We start from the raw sequence: 18,430 nt of genomic DNA on the forward strand, positions 1-18,430 counted from the left end.
GTGAACAGTGTTGGAGACTGATTAAGGAGCTGAGTAATAAAATCAGTGGCAATATTACATGCTAATCACTATAGTATTGTGTAAAGACAGTCTACAAGGACACATAAGGAAGTTTTGTAAAAATAAATATTTAACTCATGGCTGAAAAAGACCCTTAATTAATACGCTGTACATAATACAGTTTATTTGGAAACAAGCATGTTCAGGTATTTTAGTACTCATTTCTTGCATTCTTTCCTGATACGTTCTGTTTCACTCTGCTTCATGTGCATCCTGTTTAATCACAGTAAAAAAATATTTTTGTAGTTAGCAGGATGTTAGCCAGATACTCTCTTGCTTTCTTCACTTGTGATGTTTCGGAAAGATACACATGCATTTTCCCAGAGCAGTATTGTGTAACTCTCTACTCTAATGGTTTATGTTAATTTTCAAAGGCAAGTAGGACTTGCTGATTACTAATATAGATTAAGGCTAGTATTAATCTTAATTAAGGCTCAGGATACAAGGGAAATAATAATTAAGTTATTTCCTAGGACCTTTAAGGTTGGCAATTAAAAGTAGAGGGTTAGGCTTGGCAGGAGTTGGTTAATAATTTTTTCTCAGGAGCATATTGATGGCAGGTTAGACTAGTTAAGTCAAATAAGGGAAGGGGTTTAATAGCTCTGTTCATTTCTGAAAATCACAGTGTCAGTAATAGTCCGTTCTAAGCGTTAAATTCTGTGAATGGAGTAGCATTTTTTTGCCTACAGCATAGTTACAGCATTGAGATCCATGGACCCTACAAATCTACAAGGAAGGCTAATACAGCAAAGGAGAAGGTAGCATAATAACTTCCAGTAAAGTATGAGGAGTGCAAGCTAAACGAAAGACAAAATTAAGTTTGCTTTGGGCACAGTTGGCATAGATTTAGATTTGGGATTAAAATTATAAGAGTTTATCTTGTTTGGCTTACATTTTTCTGGTTGTACCACGCAACAGCTACAAGGTTAGTTTTAGGGCTAGCAAAAGTATAATACAGTTGTGAATATTAAATTCTAGAAGTGGATTGGGTATAAAGAGTGATGGTTCCTTGGTATAAATAGATATCTGGGTTGGAGTTAATGTTGAGGTTGGGGAAAACAGGAGTTTCAGAGCCCATATTACTGAGCAGCATAAAGCCCATGGAGTGAGCGCAAATATACATGCTGAAAGGGAGAGAACTGCTTTTTCTAAACTCTGTGGATGGTGTTTGTCTCTAGTTTATGCCAATAGCAAGGGTGAGGGTTGGAGTTAGGCTTGGATTTGGGGACAGCTAGTGCTCAAGCACTCTTCTCCTCCTCTCATTCTTACTCTGTTTGTGAGTCAAACTATGTGCTTTGGGCTTCAGGATAACACATGGCTGCAGAGTGATGCCAGTGCAGTGCAGAGATTTACAGTAAGTTTTGTGACCAATTGGAGTGGTGGAGGGGGTATTTCCAAGATCCGTTAGGGTCATTCTTTGAACAGTAGCTGTCCTCCTGCAGGGACTCTGAAATACATTTGTCCTCTGGGAAACTTAAAAAACATACAAATATTTATAAATGTACACAGTGCAACATTCATCTTGGCAGTTAACACTGAAAAGCTGTTCCAGTTTCAGATATTACACATGCAGTTCTGCCATCCTTTTGAAAACTGTTTTCTGTTTCCATGAAAACTGTTAGCCCTTCCTCTCTCCCATCAGCCCAGTTAGCATTTTATAACGGTAAATAACTATGTAGTACCTAACAAGGGGGGGTGACGGTAACATCCTGTCTTCCTTTTGTCAATCGCTATTGACCGGCTCCAGCCCTCTGTGCCATTGAAAGTGTTTGCGGGTTGTATCACCTATCCGCACATGACCAATGGAGTAGTTTCTCATGAGCTCTGATTATTTGGTCCTGAGCTACGCGGAAAAGGCTTTATTCCTCAGAAAACAACAAGAAGATCAGAAGCCTCCTCACAGCTAGTGTAACATACACTGTTTTTATATAGAGAGGTATTTATATGAACCTGAATTGCAGGTTTAGAGATGCTAAAAGTACACAAAATCCTGTTCCTGCTGCCTGCATAATCACTGTTTTTCAGCAAGGTAATTGAGAAGTAGGTAGGTATTTTTAAAATGTTGCTACACACAGAAAATAGACTCTGAAGTTACCCCCAGCCGAACTGGTAAAACAGAATAACATTATTTGTGGTCTTAAGTTTGTGTTTAATTGAGATTAAATAAACTAAAAAAAAGTATTAGCAGTATTTTATTTGAGAAAGCTAAAATGGACGCAAACTCTTGCTTGTGCATCTGAAACTATGTATTTCTATGAAAGCCATTTTATTCAATCTAGTTATAAAATTGCAGCAGTAAAATCAGGTGATCCCTGAAAAGTTAATATGATATACAGCAATTGCTTTGAAACATAATAATTTCATAAAATGTGTTCTTTTTATAGTACAAAGTATTTGGATTAGCTACCTATAAAATTTTAGAGGATGGCAATTTTGCTTTTAGCAACCTATTGACCAACTAAAAAAGATGGTTTCTTATGAAACTCCATATTCTGTTCTGGGGTCCCATTGCTTGTCCTTTTACTGCCCCATAAATGCATTAATTACTACTATAGACTGTTCTGTATGAAAGGAAAGTCATATTGCTGCTGGAGCAAATACCCACAGTCCCTGCTTTCTAATAATCCGTTTCATTTTTTCATATCCTTTGAGGTCATCTTCCTGTGGTCATGTTTTGCCTTATCCTTATTTCACTGCACATTAAACTGTATAAAGAATTGTCCTTCTCTTCCAGCCCTACACGGCCCTATACTGTCTGGTGGTTTCACTCTCACAAGAGAATTGTGCTGAAAAATAGGTGTTCTTAAGCAGTATTCCCAGGGGGTGAATTAATCGGTTTTGTGAAGGCTTTTAGATAAAACTTAAAGGGATCTTGAGGAGCAGATATTGCAGGGGAAACCTTATGGCAGACAAAGGAATGAGTCAGAGAGAATGAGTCAGAGTCACTTCATATTGTAGGCACAAATTACCATAAACCTTAACTTTCTTGTTCAGGATTAAATACTTCACGCAGCTGACTGTTATGACCTGCAGTATTTTCTTTGACCCAGTATTGTCAAGGTGTGGTAGTGTTCAAGCTCAGACGTAAGCATGTGACTGTTCCTGAGCAGATCCTGTAGGAAATGCTTCTTATCAGTTAAAAGAATAACTTAAAAGGAATCAGTTAACAGTTAACTGACAGGACAATAAATTTTTTGTCTCTCAGTCCCCAATGTATATATTTCTAAATTTATATGCATCTGTATATATTAATATCTTTGCTGTATTTCTTCTGACACTACGACATAATGTCACAGAAACAACAGTATACATATTTGAGGCAGCCTAATCCCCAGAGGCTTCTCCACGAAAGTTGCCCTGGTGAATCCAGTGTATAAACATGCAGGTAAAGCTGCTAAACAGCTCTGGAGAAGTCTCCTGAGTGCCTTAGGTGCTATATCTGGTAAAAGCCTCTTTACCTGTTACCTACAGTGTGCTATGCAATAATGCTGCTGGACTTTTCCAGTATCATTAAAGACCTAATGAAGTTCCTGTTACTTTAGGTTGTTGGTTGGTTCACCCTGGAGCGGCTCTCTGGCTAACAGAACTGGAGATATCTATGCATGTCCTGTTGGTACATCCAAAACCACATGTAAAAAATTGAATTTACAAGGTAAGTTGTATTGAAGCATGTCTCGCTACAATTGTTGAGTTTTTCCTTGTTTTTGTACCAGGCCAATCTATCTAATTAAATCTTTTCTTAACTATCTCTCTGCATAATCTCAGTCTCTGTCGTGTGTGTGTTTGTGTGCATGAGTGTGCTGCAAGGACTTGGTGCCAGCTACTGGTGAGACTCGTGTGCGTGTGAGTGAAAATTGGTGCGTGCTACCGGAGTCGGGCTGGGGGTGTGGGCACCCCGGCCTGTGGTGCCAGTGCTGGGAGCCACTGGGGTCTCAGCGTCAGCTACTGGAGCAATTGGGGTCTTTAACCTCCAGCCATGGGGCGGGAACGCTGTGTGTCCCAAAACCAGCTGCTAGGGGGGACCAGGGGCTCCATGTCAGTGAGGGGCTCCATGCTGGCAGCTGGAGCGGGTCCGTGGGTCGCTCGGGGCTGCTGGGGGGGGCGGGTACCTATATCTTCCCCAAACCAGGGGTGAGTGTGTGCGTGCTCACTAGCAAACTTTCAGCCGGACCAGCCAGCTTAGGGGAGCTCGGGTCCAGGTATGAGGCGGGTGGGGCGTCTGTGCTGGTACGCCTCGGGAGGCTTACGAACGTGGAGTGCATGAGGGACGAGTGTGTGAGTGGATATGAAGCCTTTTCTGCCCATGTGTGTTTGCAAACTTAAGTATAAAATGGGATTCACTTTCGGATACAGTGAAAATATGGGGCAGCAGAGTGTGCTGAGATGCCTACTTTATGTTTATTTGTGGTGCGGAGCATTTCTGTCCTCTGCTGCTCCTTCCAGGTTTTTGTCTAAAGCCTGATACTGGATCAGAGGAGTCTGGTGTCCTGAGGAATGTCACAGTAGCTGCTCGGCTGCAGCTACTCAGCCAGCCAAAAATAGTCAATAGGTAGACCTTTTCTTCCTCTCTTTTGCCTTCAGCTCTCTTGAGGGCAGGTACTCTAAATGGCCATACTTAATTCATGTCTATAGTTAATGGTTAGCAAATTTTTGACAAAGATTAGCTTTTGTTTCTTTTGTCTCAGAATTGTATGCAGCCATTTGGAAAAAGCGTCTTGGATTCTGAGAAATCAAGCTTTTGAAAAGGAATTCTAACTTACTAAATTGCTTCTACATCTTACTTACTATTCTGTCATTACTTAATCTCTTTTTATTTCAGCTTTAATAAATATTCCAAATGTGACTGAGATAAAGGAACACATGAACCTTGGCTTGACTCTGATACAGAACTCAAAAACAGGAGGATTTTTGGTACGTATCAAGGACGTATTCAGTACACACAGAAATTCCTGAGGAGAATGAAGAAACCAGAATTATAGACATTTTTTGATAAGTCTAAGCTGAATTTATTTTATTATGCAGCATAGATGAATACATATTTTGCATATTTTAAATACTTTAAATATTTAAATATTTTAAATATTTTAAATATTTTTTGCATATCCCACTGTCATTACCTAGGGTCCAAAATCAGGAAAACTATGAATTCTTTTGTCATTTATCTCAATACCCTATGGAACGACACATAATTAAAGATTCTGTAATTTAAGTCAGACAGCATAGGCAAGAATATTTCCACCGTGGACATCTTTAAGGCAGTCTTGTATAGTTCTGATTATGCTTTCAAAAGACAGTATGGGATCTCTCCTCCACCATACGCACTTGCACAGTGACTGTTCTCCTGAGATGTTAGGATTTCTAGTCCCGTGGATCTGTGATATGTTTTATTTGGTTAGTGAGCTGGAGGAGGATGCATTTTCTATGTGTATATTCTGCAAACCACTCTCCTTGGAGCCTATAAAACAGATGTCATAACCGAAAGGAAGTTAACACCTGTTTAATATGCTTTTTTACAATCTTAAAAATAAGCATGAAAACTGTTGCAGTGTAGGTGTATTCCACTTTGATGCATACGTTGTAGGCATGTGCAGTAATTTAGTGAAACAATAAACTACAGACAAAAGAGCTTTGAGGCTCACTTTAAGCTTTGTATTTTTTGTTGCATCTTCCTAGTAATCACAAAAGTATACAAATCTCCATTGCCACATAGCGCAGTTCACCGAAGTACTTAAAAGCAGGTCTAATTCCAACCTTTCCACCAGCTCTCTTGGAGTTAGTAAAGTTAATCGTAACTTCAAAATACAGCAACAGTGCTGCTTTTGATTGTTGGTTGGAGAAGATATCGGTTAAAAAATCTTATTCTGTCTCTTGGATAATACCTTTAATTACTGTTGATACTGTCCCATGCATACCCACTTTTAATCAGTGTAAGTAATTGCAGTGATTTAAAACATCTCATGCAGAAAAATTTCTATTTTCTAAGAATACTTGAACTTCTCTCAGTTAAAAAGAATTTCCTCATCCATGTGTTATTGATTGACTCTCCTTAAATTGCATAAAGTAACAAAAAAAAAAAAGTTGAATGCTAAGACATGAACAGTTAGACACGTCTTTGGCGACAGGAATTCTTTTTGACATAAGGACAACGGGTGACTGGAGACAGGTGCTTATCTGCGCCTCAGCCTCAACAAATATCAAAAGCCCCATGACTTAGATGTGGCAAGAATTGGACAACAAGCAGAGACTGTCTGCTTGTAATTGCAAGCTGCTGCCAGCCAGGACTTTGCTCTGGGATGCTGTCTCTGGCAGCTGGCCTCTGTGATGGGCTCTTTGGGTTATGCTCAGGGCTTCTTCCTCCCAGCTCACTGTGCTCCTTCCTCCTGCAGCTGCTTGTCTCGCAGCCTCCATCCGCTTGCACCAGTCTGTGCTGCATCCCTGGGCTGCTTGGCTGGAGCATGACCCAGCCTGGCGTGTCTCCCATAGCTTGTGAGTCCTGCTGGTTCAGCTGTTTGATGCCGTGTGATTGCTTCCCACAGGTATCCTAAGTACACGGCAGTCATTTCCGCATGCTCGTTACATTTTTCTGAGGCATGCTTAGTCCTGTTGGAAAGGTGCTTAAGAATTTCACTGGTGGTTAACAACTTTCTTCCAGATTTCTGATCTAAGTTTCTATCAGTTTGTTCTTGTGGCAGTGCTGTACCTTTAGTTGAAAGGAACAGCTCCCATCTCCCTACACGTAAAATCTCCCTTCTGTATTTAACACCCCACAATCGTTCTCCTTTGTCCTTCACCTTGCTAAACAAACACAGAGTTTTTTGGTTGAAATGCGCTTTTTAAAATACACCTCTCTTGAACGTGAATGATCAGATCTATGCTGTATTCCACGTGAGTCTTTGCAGGGCACTATATATTGTATTTGGTATTTCCCTGTCTCAACTGCAAGTGCTTCTTGTCACATTATCTTTAGGCCATGTTTGCTTTGTATGCTGGCTGCGTGCTTATGGTCACCCTGCCATCATCCAGTGCCCGATCCGTCTGCTCCTCTCTTCCACTCAATGAGCTCCCAGTTTATGTCCACATTTCTTAACATTAGTCCTTAAGGGCAAGTCTATGCCCCTTTCTAGTATTACACTTCTCAAGGTCATCAGTTCTTGATATGTCATCTCCCAGTTTTCCCCCGCATTAACGATGCATCTTAAATTTCTGACTGTAACAATGCTAGAACATTAGAGCTTTTCCCTTTTATTTTTACATGAAGATCAGCAAAGTTTATTAGAACATTTCTTTTTTTTGCTCCAAGATTAATGTCACAATTTTGAGTTAGCACTAATACAGAAGAAAACTAGAAAAGGGGCAAATGAGATTGATCTAAAAGGAACTTTAAATGAAAAATAACTTTAAAGACTAGTAACTCTCCTCCAGCTTCATAGTTCCCCATATAGATGATTTATTTTGTATCTCTCACCTCTGTAAATATCCATCTTTTCCAGTAAAACTAATCATGCCCCACGTAGCAGCTAAAAGGACCACTTATCTCAAGATCAGATAATGTAGATACACATCCTTTGTCTTGTCTAGAAAATCTGCCATGATGTCGAATATGCTAGGATAGTTTGATGTGGTCTACCACTGGTAAGCCAGTGTGTGATTTAGCTCATTTTCCATTTACTTCTGCCTTTAATTACCTTTTTTTCAGTATTCTTGATAAAAGGGTAATAGTGCTGTTCATTCTCTCTTCTGTTCCGAAATAGAGATGGTGTGTTTTCTGTCTTTCAGGGTCTCCCAACTGGATAGGGCAATCAGAAAGTATATGTAATGAAGCTATCATTTCTTTCAGAACTGTTGGGCAGAGGTTATGTAGCAGTTATGTTTTTTCCTTGAGTTTGTAACATGATTTTCTTTTAAAAAGAAAATCCATTCCCCCAAATATTCTCATGGCAAAATACTGTTCGAGCATCTGTCTTTTTTATCTAGGTACTTTTGTACCTATCCTTCTAATATCAGAGGTGTGGCTGTCATGCAACCAGCTGGTTGATCCAGCTGAAAATGTTTCTTTTTACAGAGATCATTTTCAGCAAAGAAGCAAGATTATTTTCCACGAAAGGCAATGAAACACGTAGCTGAGGGTATGTGAGGCCAAGGCCAAACCTCTCCTTTTAGCTGCAGCTAAACAGGACAGCGCACACTGAGGCTGCACCCTCACTGGAGATGATGAAGAAGTTTAGCTTGTAAATATTTTGGCAAAGTGAATTTCCCTTGGGAGCAAGGCTTCTCAAATTAGTAAGTGCGTGCGTGTGCGTGCGCGCTGGCCACACAACTCTGCAGCCTGGTCACGCTGCCGGTGCGAATCGGACAAGGAAGGCTCCTCTGCGTGTGTGCAGCGACCCGCCTGCTCATGGCTCGGGTGCCACCTCCTGGTTAGTGGAAGTACTTCTCTGCAGGCTCGTAAACGATGCGCACATACCAACCCTAGTTTTAAACCAACAGCTCACAGAGCGGGTGGCTTAAAGCAGCGCAGGTTCCTTGCACACCGAGTCACGCTCCCTCGATGTTACGGCTGCGCGTAGTCTGGAGGGGCCGGCTTGCAGCAGGAGGCACTAGGATGATCAGGAATAGAAGACCCTTTCAATGAGAAAGTCTGTGAAAGGGGTTACCCTGTCACCGTGATTGCAAGGGATTTGGCCTGGTAACCTAAGAGGGCTCCTCTGATCCTGCTTATTGTGCTTTTGTGTATGGATATGGTGAGACAAGTATTTGTTATTTTTATAGTTTCTTTTTGTTGTTATTTTTAAGACTTGTGGTCCCTTGTGGGCACAGCAGTGTGGAAGCCAATACTATGCAACAGGAGTCTGTTCTGAAATCAGTCCAAGTTTCCAGGTCCTAAGAAGCTTTTCTCCTGCTGTTCAAAGTAAGGCAACGTGTGCAAAACAGGTTCAGTTAAAAAAAACCATGTAAAACAAAATCAAGATACGTTGTGTTGGGGACTCTTAATTTGGGATTTTTTTAAAAATGTATGTGCAAAAAGCAAAGTCCTGTGAAGCAAAGTCCTGTGATTCACACATATGGACTGACAAATCGTGATCTAATGCTGATATGAATATGGACTCAGTCCTCTGAATTCAGAGGCATTGCACCAGCAAAGGCTCAAAATCTGCATATGCTTCTATTGAGTCCTTATTCTGGCAAAACCTTCCTGATCTGAAGTGTTGCTTGTGTAAGACCCAAATATGCACCTCTGGATTTAGCCAAAAAGTTGTAAGTATATCAAGACTGAAAGTGCATTTGATGTCCTCTTTTTATTTTTGTTTTAGAGTGTTCCTCTGTCATAGATGTTGTGGTGGTTTGTGATGAGTCAAACAGCATTTATCCCTGGGATGCAGTGCGGGCATTTTTGAAAAAATTTGTACAAGGCTTAGACATAGGCCTTAACAAAACCCAGGTAAGTCAAAGACATCTTTGAGTAAGACCAAAAAAAAAAAAAAAAAGGCAATGGGGTTTATTAGCAATTTTAAAGGAAACCAAGTGTGCTTTAGTGTAACTACTAGTGTAACTCCCGCAAAGCCACAGATTACACAGTTGTCATGTATCTTTCAGTATTGGGTTTTTTATCTCACAGCTAACCTATTTCAAAAGGGATTAGTAATTTGATTCAAAACATAAACCAACTGAAATAGAAGTCTAGGTTATATCTAGGGGAGTCAGATCTCTTTCATGCATTAGGTGTAAAAGTAATTAAAATATGGTCTGTGGGCATGTGGTAAAAGGAGAACAGATTTTTTAATGAGCTTTTCAAATGGCTCTTACTTTCTACCTGCTGCATCTTTAAAATAGGTTTTTCCTGCTTGGTTACTATCTGATCTTTTGAGTTCTTTTTTCCTTTTAATTTGATTATGGTAAGGAAAAATTTATTGCCTTTTTTTTAAACATTTTCTGTCTTTACAGTTGTCCATTTTCCATAAACAGTTCTGGGAACAAAGACTGGGGCACTGGAAATCTCTCTCCCAAAGGCTGCCTTCTTCCTTGGGCTACTTTGGAAGTGAGGAGCTTAAAAGCTAGGCTTCCTGCTCAGTCCTTTCTGAACATCACCTTTAGCTGCTTTTCTTTTTTTCTTTCATACTAAATGTACATCTTAGCATATGTCTTTAGCTTCACCTGTTTTAAAAATAAATAGGATTTGCAGTGCTGTCAAGTAACTAACCTTTAGGATTTCCTTAGAAGAGATCAGATTGAAGTGCTGTCCGCTTGTAGAATTTTTACTATTTTATCATTTTTTTCCCAGAGCTCCCTGTATTATTGCTATCCATCAGCTATTCCAGAAGTAACCAAGCAAACGTTTAATGCCTACTATTTCAGATTGTTTGCATTAACATATTGTAGTTCATAATAAATGATATAAGGTGCAAGAGCGTTTTAGCTTTCTTTGCTTTCAAAATGTGTTAATATTGATTGATTTTATATGTGTTTAAAGAAATTATAACCCCATGTGCATCTGCAGATCTTTTACTCCAACCTGATAAATAAGTAAGCATCATGATTCTATGTGACTGATTGTAATGCATGATAAACTAACATAATTTCTTTATTGCATAGGTGGGTTTAATTCAGTATGCTAATGATCCCCGTGTAGTGTTCAACTTGAATACATATCAAACAAAGGATGAGGTTGTTAAAGCAATGGATGCAACGTATCAGAAAGGAGGAGATCTCACTAACACTTTCAAAGCCATTGACAATGCAAGGTAAAACACATCGATGATTATTGCGCAACTATTGTAACTTACCTTACAAGGCAACGAGCACATCCTGAATTTCATTCCCACTGGGAGTGCACGTGCTTGGAGCCTCTGAGGAGGTTCCCAGCCCCAGGCAGAATCCTTCAGGTACATTTACAGGGCCCCATGCAGAACAGTAGAGGGATATGTAGCCTAGACTTGCTGAAAAGCGTGTCTTTAACCATTGGGTTAAACTAAAGTAGTTCTGGCACCCAACAGAATTGTTTGGGCTGTCACAGATGTCTAAACATGACAGTGCATCCAACACCATGGACAAGCTTTTAGGAGAGATACAAAACCCTTGAAAGAAGTAAAGTTTATCAAGGGATTCAATGGGACCAGTAACATTCGTGTTTGCAGGTCAGGCTTTGGTTGATTGCAGAGAAAATTAAATCTCTTTTCTGTTGTCAGTTTGTCACTGCAGCACCAGCAGCATGAAAAATAGGAAGAACTTAAAACAATGTGCTATGACTCTGAATACATGTACAAACCAGGTCTGATTCTCAATAGCAAGATGCTATTTTGCAGTTGAATCAAAGACAGGACTTGAGGCCAAAATATGTGCTGAATCAAATGGCCTTCAAAATTTTGTTTAGGAACAGACTCAGCCTTCAATGGAGTTGATATTTGCAGTAGTTTTGAGTACTATTATTAATACTCTTCCCCTTGTGTTTGAATTTGGTGGAGCCAATTCCTGGTTACTCTGGCATTACAAAACATTAATAGTTCTGACAAAATAACCCTTTTTATTTAGAAACATTTGTACAAAAAATATTGTTTTCCCTGGAATGTACCTTTCTATCAGAAATACCATCCAGTCCTACTTGTTTGGGTTTTTTTCTGCTTCCTTGATAACATTTCTGATAGCTTCTTCTCAAAGCACTGCTCAAAGAGCCATCAGGAGCATAACTGAAAATTCTTATTGCGGGTTGTCAATTTAAAAATAAAAAAGCACTACAGATGCACCTTGTTCTAAGTCAGTGATGGACATAGTCATTACAGTACATATACCGAATTCCATCCATTATAAATTGACATGTGATAAATCCAATATTTTATAACAGACAGTATGCCTTCTCACCTGAATCAGGAGGACGTCCGACAGCCACAAAAGTAATGGTTGTTGTGACGGACGGCGAATCACATGATGGCTCCAACTTGAAAACAGTGATAGGTAAATGCAATGAAGACAATATAACCAGATTTGGCATTGCTGTAAGTAATACAATAATTATATATATTATTGCAATTTTTGAAAAATCATTTTGTTGTGTTTATATGAAAGTGCATGTTCTATACATAAGCTGTATATAATGCATGCATTGTTACACTGGTGAGACTGAACTAGGTGAAATTAATCTTTATGAACTAGTGAAATATTGGTTGTCTTTAACTGGCTGAAAAAGCAAAACTAGTATTACCTGAGCAACTTCAGTGGTTTTCTCCTTTGTCTTGGTTTATGTATTTTTTCCTATCTGAATGGTCCCTTGTGTAGGAATACAGTCTGATAAGCAATTCAGTAATATGAATGAAGGTAATTTTATTTTTCTTCTTAATATGTAGAATATTTACTCAAATAATACAGAAGGAAATGGAGTAACACCATGATTTCCTTCACTCTTCCTATGTTTGTTCTTTTTTATCCAAGGTTTTGGGATACTTAATCAGGCATGAACTTGATACCAAAAACTTAATTAAAGAAATCAAAGGAATTGCTAGTCGTCCAACAGACAAGTATTTCTTTAATGTGTCATCTGAGGCTGCACTACTGGAAGAAGCAGGAACACTTGGAGAGCGCATTTTTAGTATAGAAGGTAAAATACTCACTGTCTCTGAAAAATTAGATCACGTTCTCCCAGCTGATGAACTAAGGATTTTATTGAGCTTCACCTTAGTGTAGTACTGTGAAAACGAGGGGCAGCTGGAGCTCCCCAGGAGGGCTCTGGTTTGCACAGGTGTTGCCCCAGCTACCCCACCCTGATGAGCCGCAGCTTCAAGTTAGTTTCTGCGGTTTGTGGGAAATATTCCCCAGCTGCTGAAAATGTCAGTCAAGTCATGGGCTTCAGGCATCGGCTGGGGGCTTGTCCATATGCATCCAAATGTATTTGGAGCTATTACCACTGGAGGAGTAAAGGTATCTTTATGCTTGTCAGATTCACCTGTGTGAATGCTCAGCAAGTGTAAATTTAAAAAGCAAATCAGAAGACGAGGTTACTGATTACAGAACTGAAAAGCTACAGTAATGCAATCCGTGTGGCATCTACCAGACTCCATCCCTAGCATCACCCACAGTCCTCTGTGTACTGTTTGGAGGAAGGTGCTGTAGGGGCGACTCAGAGGCACTTCATCCCCCGAAAAGCCAGCTTTTTAAAGTCAAATTTAGACCTTGCTTGGGAGACTTGTGACCTGCCCTCAGCCCTCCCTAAGGAGCTTTTCATGGCTGAAACCCTCCTGTGCTCAGGATGAAATCTTCCCTTCTCTGTCACCTTCGTCTGTTCTTTACCAGGCCCATGCTGCTAATCAAGTCAAGGGGACCGGTTGAGCTCCCCCTCTTGGGTTTTGCTGAGTACTCTTGTTGAATTCCCATTACTCGAGTCCCATCCATCCAGCTTAGGAAATATTCCTGGACATCACAGTATTTTTCAAGACAAATACAACAGTTTTTATAAGTCCTATGTGACAATAAACATTCATATTCTGTGTGAAAGTTGTGAATATACAGTTATTAAAGCTCATAATTTCAGTGTAGTATTAGTGCTTCCTAGGAAACATAAAAAGAGATTAGCTACAGTGACAAGACTGTGCAGACTGATTCAAGCCATCTTTATCATCATCTGCCTTTTTTTGGAAGAGACTCATAGCATCGTGGCTCCATCTTATCAATTTGCCATTGAATCCTCCAAATATTCTACAGTTTATCAGCTCTCAGATTTGTGTTGTTTGTAAAGGTTGGAAATGCTTTAGCAGAATTGGTGGATTTGAAAAAAATAACATACACTCCCTATATAGCTACACTCAGAGGCAGCAAGATTGGATCTCTTGTGTGGTTCTGTAGGGTTAACCATATGTGAATATTTGTTTTACCAGGTACAGATCAAGGTGATACATTCCAAATGGAAATGTCGCAGGTGGGCTTCAGTGCGTATTACTCACAAAAAAAGGTATGTGAATTTAATGATTTAATGATACAAATAGATGTAATTACATAGACATGAATGCTTAGAAGTGCAACAAAATAAAACTAATAAAACATAATGACCAATTTTAAGAGTTTTTACAAGCAGGAGAATGTCAAATTATCCTCTTTATCCTCTTTTTTTTTTTTTTTACTTGAATACCACAAAAATTACTTCTAATAGGTGGTGTATATCTCTAAAATGAAAAAAATATACATTAATATGTGAAGTTGAGGAACAGTTTCTTTTGTGTAATGATTTTCAGATGTGTTAATCCAATGATTTCAGTGATTTCTGAGTTCACGTAGCACAAAAATTTCAATTGCTCCAAGTTAATATTTTGCAGTTGAATAACTCAGAAGAATTGAAACCATATTGTAAAGCTGGTATATTTCTAGGAGGTCACCAAGATATAAATCAATCAAGTCTGAAAAGAATTCATCTAATATTTATGAAGTTAATAATATTTGTTTAAAGCATATTTCACTTAGAAATTAGAAAGAATAATAAATCAGATATATTTTTCCTGCTAATCAATTTTAAGATTATCTTGACCAAATAGGTCCTCTTTATAAAATTCAAGTGTGTTTCAACCAGCTTTCAACTGAAAATACAGGAAGGCTGTTTCTTTCTCATAGCCCTTAAAGCTGAATTAAATAATTTTTTAAAAGTCCTCTGTGTTTGCACAAATTGAAGTTTTACTTTACCAAGCACTTGATGCTAGGAAATGGCAAAAATTAAGAAAGATTTGGGGGTTTCTTCAGGAAAATTACACATCCTATTTTTGTTGCAGTTTTCTGTAGTGGTATCTCAGTTTAGTAAAGAATTTTAATAATGTGAATAATCTAAACTATGTTTGTTTTCTGTGTACAAGTCTAAGTATTTCCATATTAAGTATTCTGTGTAATAAGCCATATTAATTTGGATTTTAGATTTAACTGTTCTCTCAAGGACATCTCCTTACTTAAAGAATGAAAATTTGTATCTTTTCCCATCAGCTTTTGTGTGCTGTTATTGGCGCTTTTGTTGTCAAAAAGGGGGCTTCAGCTTTTTCTTACAGTTTTGTTTGTGTGATCTTCAGTCTCCTGAGGATCATGACTGAATAAAAGCATAGACTTGGCAAGCCCAACCCCAGGGTGGACAGGCTTAGGAAATGATCACAGTGTTTAAATAAACCTATTTTACCTTGAGTTGCAGTGCCCTGGGAGATAAAGCAGTCACTTACCCTCTTGCAGTAGAGCAGTGATAATCCCTCTTAATAGGGCAGTAAAGCCCTGCATGTGAGTGGTAACTATAAGCAGCTCCAGTCAACTGCTTGCAGTCATTAGACTATACATCACTGCCGTAAACACAGTGATGTAGGAAATTACGTATGGTAACTTCAGCTTCGCTCACACTTTTTCTAAAACAGGTAGTTCTAAAATGTAGATTTTTATTTTTTAAAGGATGTTCTGCTGCTGGGTGCTGTTGGGGCCTATGACTGGAGTGGAACAGTAGTTCAGGAGTCTTCAGAGAGAGTCACCACCTTTCCAAGCCATGTGTTTGAGAAGATTCTACAGGACAGAAATCATAGCTCTTATCTAGGTAAGGGGCTGAAATACAAATCTGGAAATGTATCAAACCTTTATTAAGATATTAAAGAACTTGGAAAATTCTGCTCTAGCCAGAGTCCTGTTAAGAACTGATTTGAGAATATGAAAAGAATTTTGCATCCAAAAAGGTTTTATTTATTGGTCAACAGTTCATTGAATGAAATATCTATTGTGTTTTTAAACTTTTACTCATATCAATGTGGTAAGCTGAAAAAAAATCAGGCTTTGTCACAGAGACATGAGAAGTCATAGGATTTGAAAAGGCTGTTCAGTGTATCATACTGATCATTATGGCTACCTTCTGTTTTAGTGTTTGTATGTACTTCCCTGATTACACATGGATGAGAAGTTGATTGATTTGCTGTCGTTTCATCTGTGCCTGCTCTTTTCTTGGCCTTTCCCAGTTCAGTTTATAGTTTTAGGAATATTGCTGCAGTTTAACAGAGGTCTTATTTATAACCCCCATATATTTTCTGATGCATGTTTTTGTGACCCAATAAAGCCACTCAGTTTGTCTTCTCAGTTCATTGAAATGTTTTCTGCAAACCTACAACATGCCTGTGCTGGCCATTCATCCCTGAATAATGCTACTACATTAAGCACCCATGACTTTCTCAACCTTGAAGTTATTCAATGAGATGCTATTTTTGCAACATCTCTTTTCCCTATGGCTTGGCATTACTTGCATCCAACACAATGAACAAATCTAAACCTAACCTAATGAGCAGTAGCTCTTTTCCATGTATGACCTCTTCAGACTTTCTATTCCTCCCTTTTCTAGAATAATTCTTCAAAGGTCAGGTCATTTCCTTTCAGCACTTCTCCACAAGGCACTTTTAGAGTATTGGCCTTAATCTTTTTGGGGCAAACAATGTTGTTACCTTTTATGTCCCTTCATTTCCCTTCCACCTCCTTCCGTCCCCCACTAAGAGCTCTTGTACCTCTCTTGTACCAGCTCTCTCTCACCAGCTTGGGAGAGCCCATGCTAAAGGGCTGCTAGCACATTACAGCTTGCTAGGTTGGCCCCTGTTCTGCACTGCACCCTCTGACTTCAAATGGCTGTCTGCTGTATTAAGAACATGTGGCCTTAACTTGCAGAATAAAGTCTTGTTTTGTTGTTGCTTGTTGAAATTCTACTCTCCAATGATGTTTGCTCCATAGAAAAAGTGTCTGAACACAAATCTGAATTAGACTGGTATATGTAATGACTAAGGCATAATCCTTTTAGACTGTGCTCCTCGCATTGTCCTGCAGCTTGCTAAAGACCTGCATATTCTGCCCAGTCATAGGGATTTTGTTATTCAGTTTAGCTATAGCCTTTATAAAGGATAATTTTGTTTTCTTCTGTTAAAATAAATTTGCTGTAATTAAACCACAGAAATGTAAAATATGTACTAATGCTAGATTTATAGTGCTAATACATGTTTAAAATATTTGCAGGTATTAAAAGATGTTGCCTGAAAGCAAATAATGTTAGAATAATGGGAATGAGGATTAAAACGTTCAAAGAAGTTCAATCAACCTAAGCCCTTCAGCTGACAAGCTATTAATATAGCCTGTTCTATTCAGCCAAAGTACTGGGCTGTGGTCTAGTGAGCTGTGGGAAAATGCACTGCAAGCTTGCACTGAACTAGGTGTTCCTCCCCAGTTTGAAGGCTGGCCCAAATGTTCATCTCATGTTTCTCTTTATTTCTTCATTCCAAGGATATTCTTTGCACCCTTTTTCCTATCTCCTTCACAAGCATGACATTTTTGGACTCTGCGTTGTACTGAATAGGCCAAACTATTGTCCATGCTATTCTGCAAACCTGCTTTAACTTGATATGCGTGTCATTGTTCTCTCCAGAAGACTATTGCAAACTTTATGCATATGTGACATCTTAACTTCCTGTCTGGAAGCATCATTCTCTGCAACTAACATACCAGATTGATTCATCTTCTGTGCCTTTATGATAACAAACTGATGACTTGTAGTTAATGATCTCTCACACATGTTAACTGTTGGCTTCTCTCCCCAGGTTATTCTGTTGCTGTTCTCTCAACTCAGAGCTCCGTCTATTTTGTTGCTGGTGCACCAAGATCCAACTACACTGGCAGAGTAGTGGTTTATGATGTTGACACCAATGGTAACATTGCAATTGTGCAGTCCCAGAGAGGCGAGCAGGCAAGTATATTTTGGTCATGAATGCAGATTTTGCAGGCATCTGTTTTTATTGACACAGCAGTAAATTGCAATGCATTTGTTTTGAAAATTCCTCTTTCTTGCAATGCATTTAGAATCCACTTGAACTTTTCTCTGCCACTATACTATTTCAATGAGGTTAACTGTAATTCTTAAACAGTATTTTAGGAAGTCATCCAATTAGTGATAAAAGATAATATACAAAGCTACTTAATGTATCATTCTGTCAACACTTCTAATTGGGAGAGACTCAGTGAGCTCCACTCTGCCTGAGAAGTTGTGAAGTAGATGACATCAAAAGAGAGATTTGGAAGCTCATTCTTTTTCTCCATTTGGAAAAGAGCACTGAGTTTAGGTGGTTTTTGGTTTTATCTGTTGTAAGACAAGTCTGAGAGTAAATCAGAGATAGGGTAGTTTCATGTGCACAGTTTAATATAAAAAAATATATCTCCCATAGCTTATTCTCTGTTTGCGTTCTTATTGCCGAGTGGTAAAGCCATAGCAGCAGCTACTGGGCAGAAACAGTAGACACATGGTAAGGGTATGATTCTTCAAACACTGGAGTATGTTATATAGGAGCCCATTCCAATGGGCAGCTTCATTCATTAGTATTGGACTATTTCTGGGTGTAAGTTTTCCCAGTCAGGT

The 18,430-nt window shown here is 38.9% G+C and overlaps 1 protein-coding gene across 1 annotated transcript in view; it reads left to right on the plus strand.

The window, feature by feature from the left end:
• The window catches only part of ITGA2 (integrin subunit alpha 2), a 117,953-nt gene that overhangs the window by 23,034 nt on the left and 76,489 nt on the right, over nt 1-18,430 (plus strand). Inside the window, 10 exon segments of the mRNA XM_072860402.1 lie at nt 3,603-3,712; nt 4,880-4,971; nt 8,854-8,968; nt 9,372-9,499; nt 10,651-10,799; nt 11,897-12,047; nt 12,481-12,646; nt 13,920-13,993; nt 15,454-15,592; nt 17,619-17,764. Coding sequence (XP_072716503.1) covers nt 3,603-3,712; nt 4,880-4,971; nt 8,854-8,968; nt 9,372-9,499; nt 10,651-10,799; nt 11,897-12,047; nt 12,481-12,646; nt 13,920-13,993; nt 15,454-15,592; nt 17,619-17,764 — 1,270 coding nt within the window.

This window comes from Ciconia boyciana, chromosome 4 (genome assembly GCF_034638445.1).
Source record: "Ciconia boyciana chromosome 4, ASM3463844v1, whole genome shotgun sequence".
In the NCBI taxonomy this organism is placed as follows: Eukaryota; Metazoa; Chordata; class Aves; order Ciconiiformes; family Ciconiidae; genus Ciconia; species Ciconia boyciana.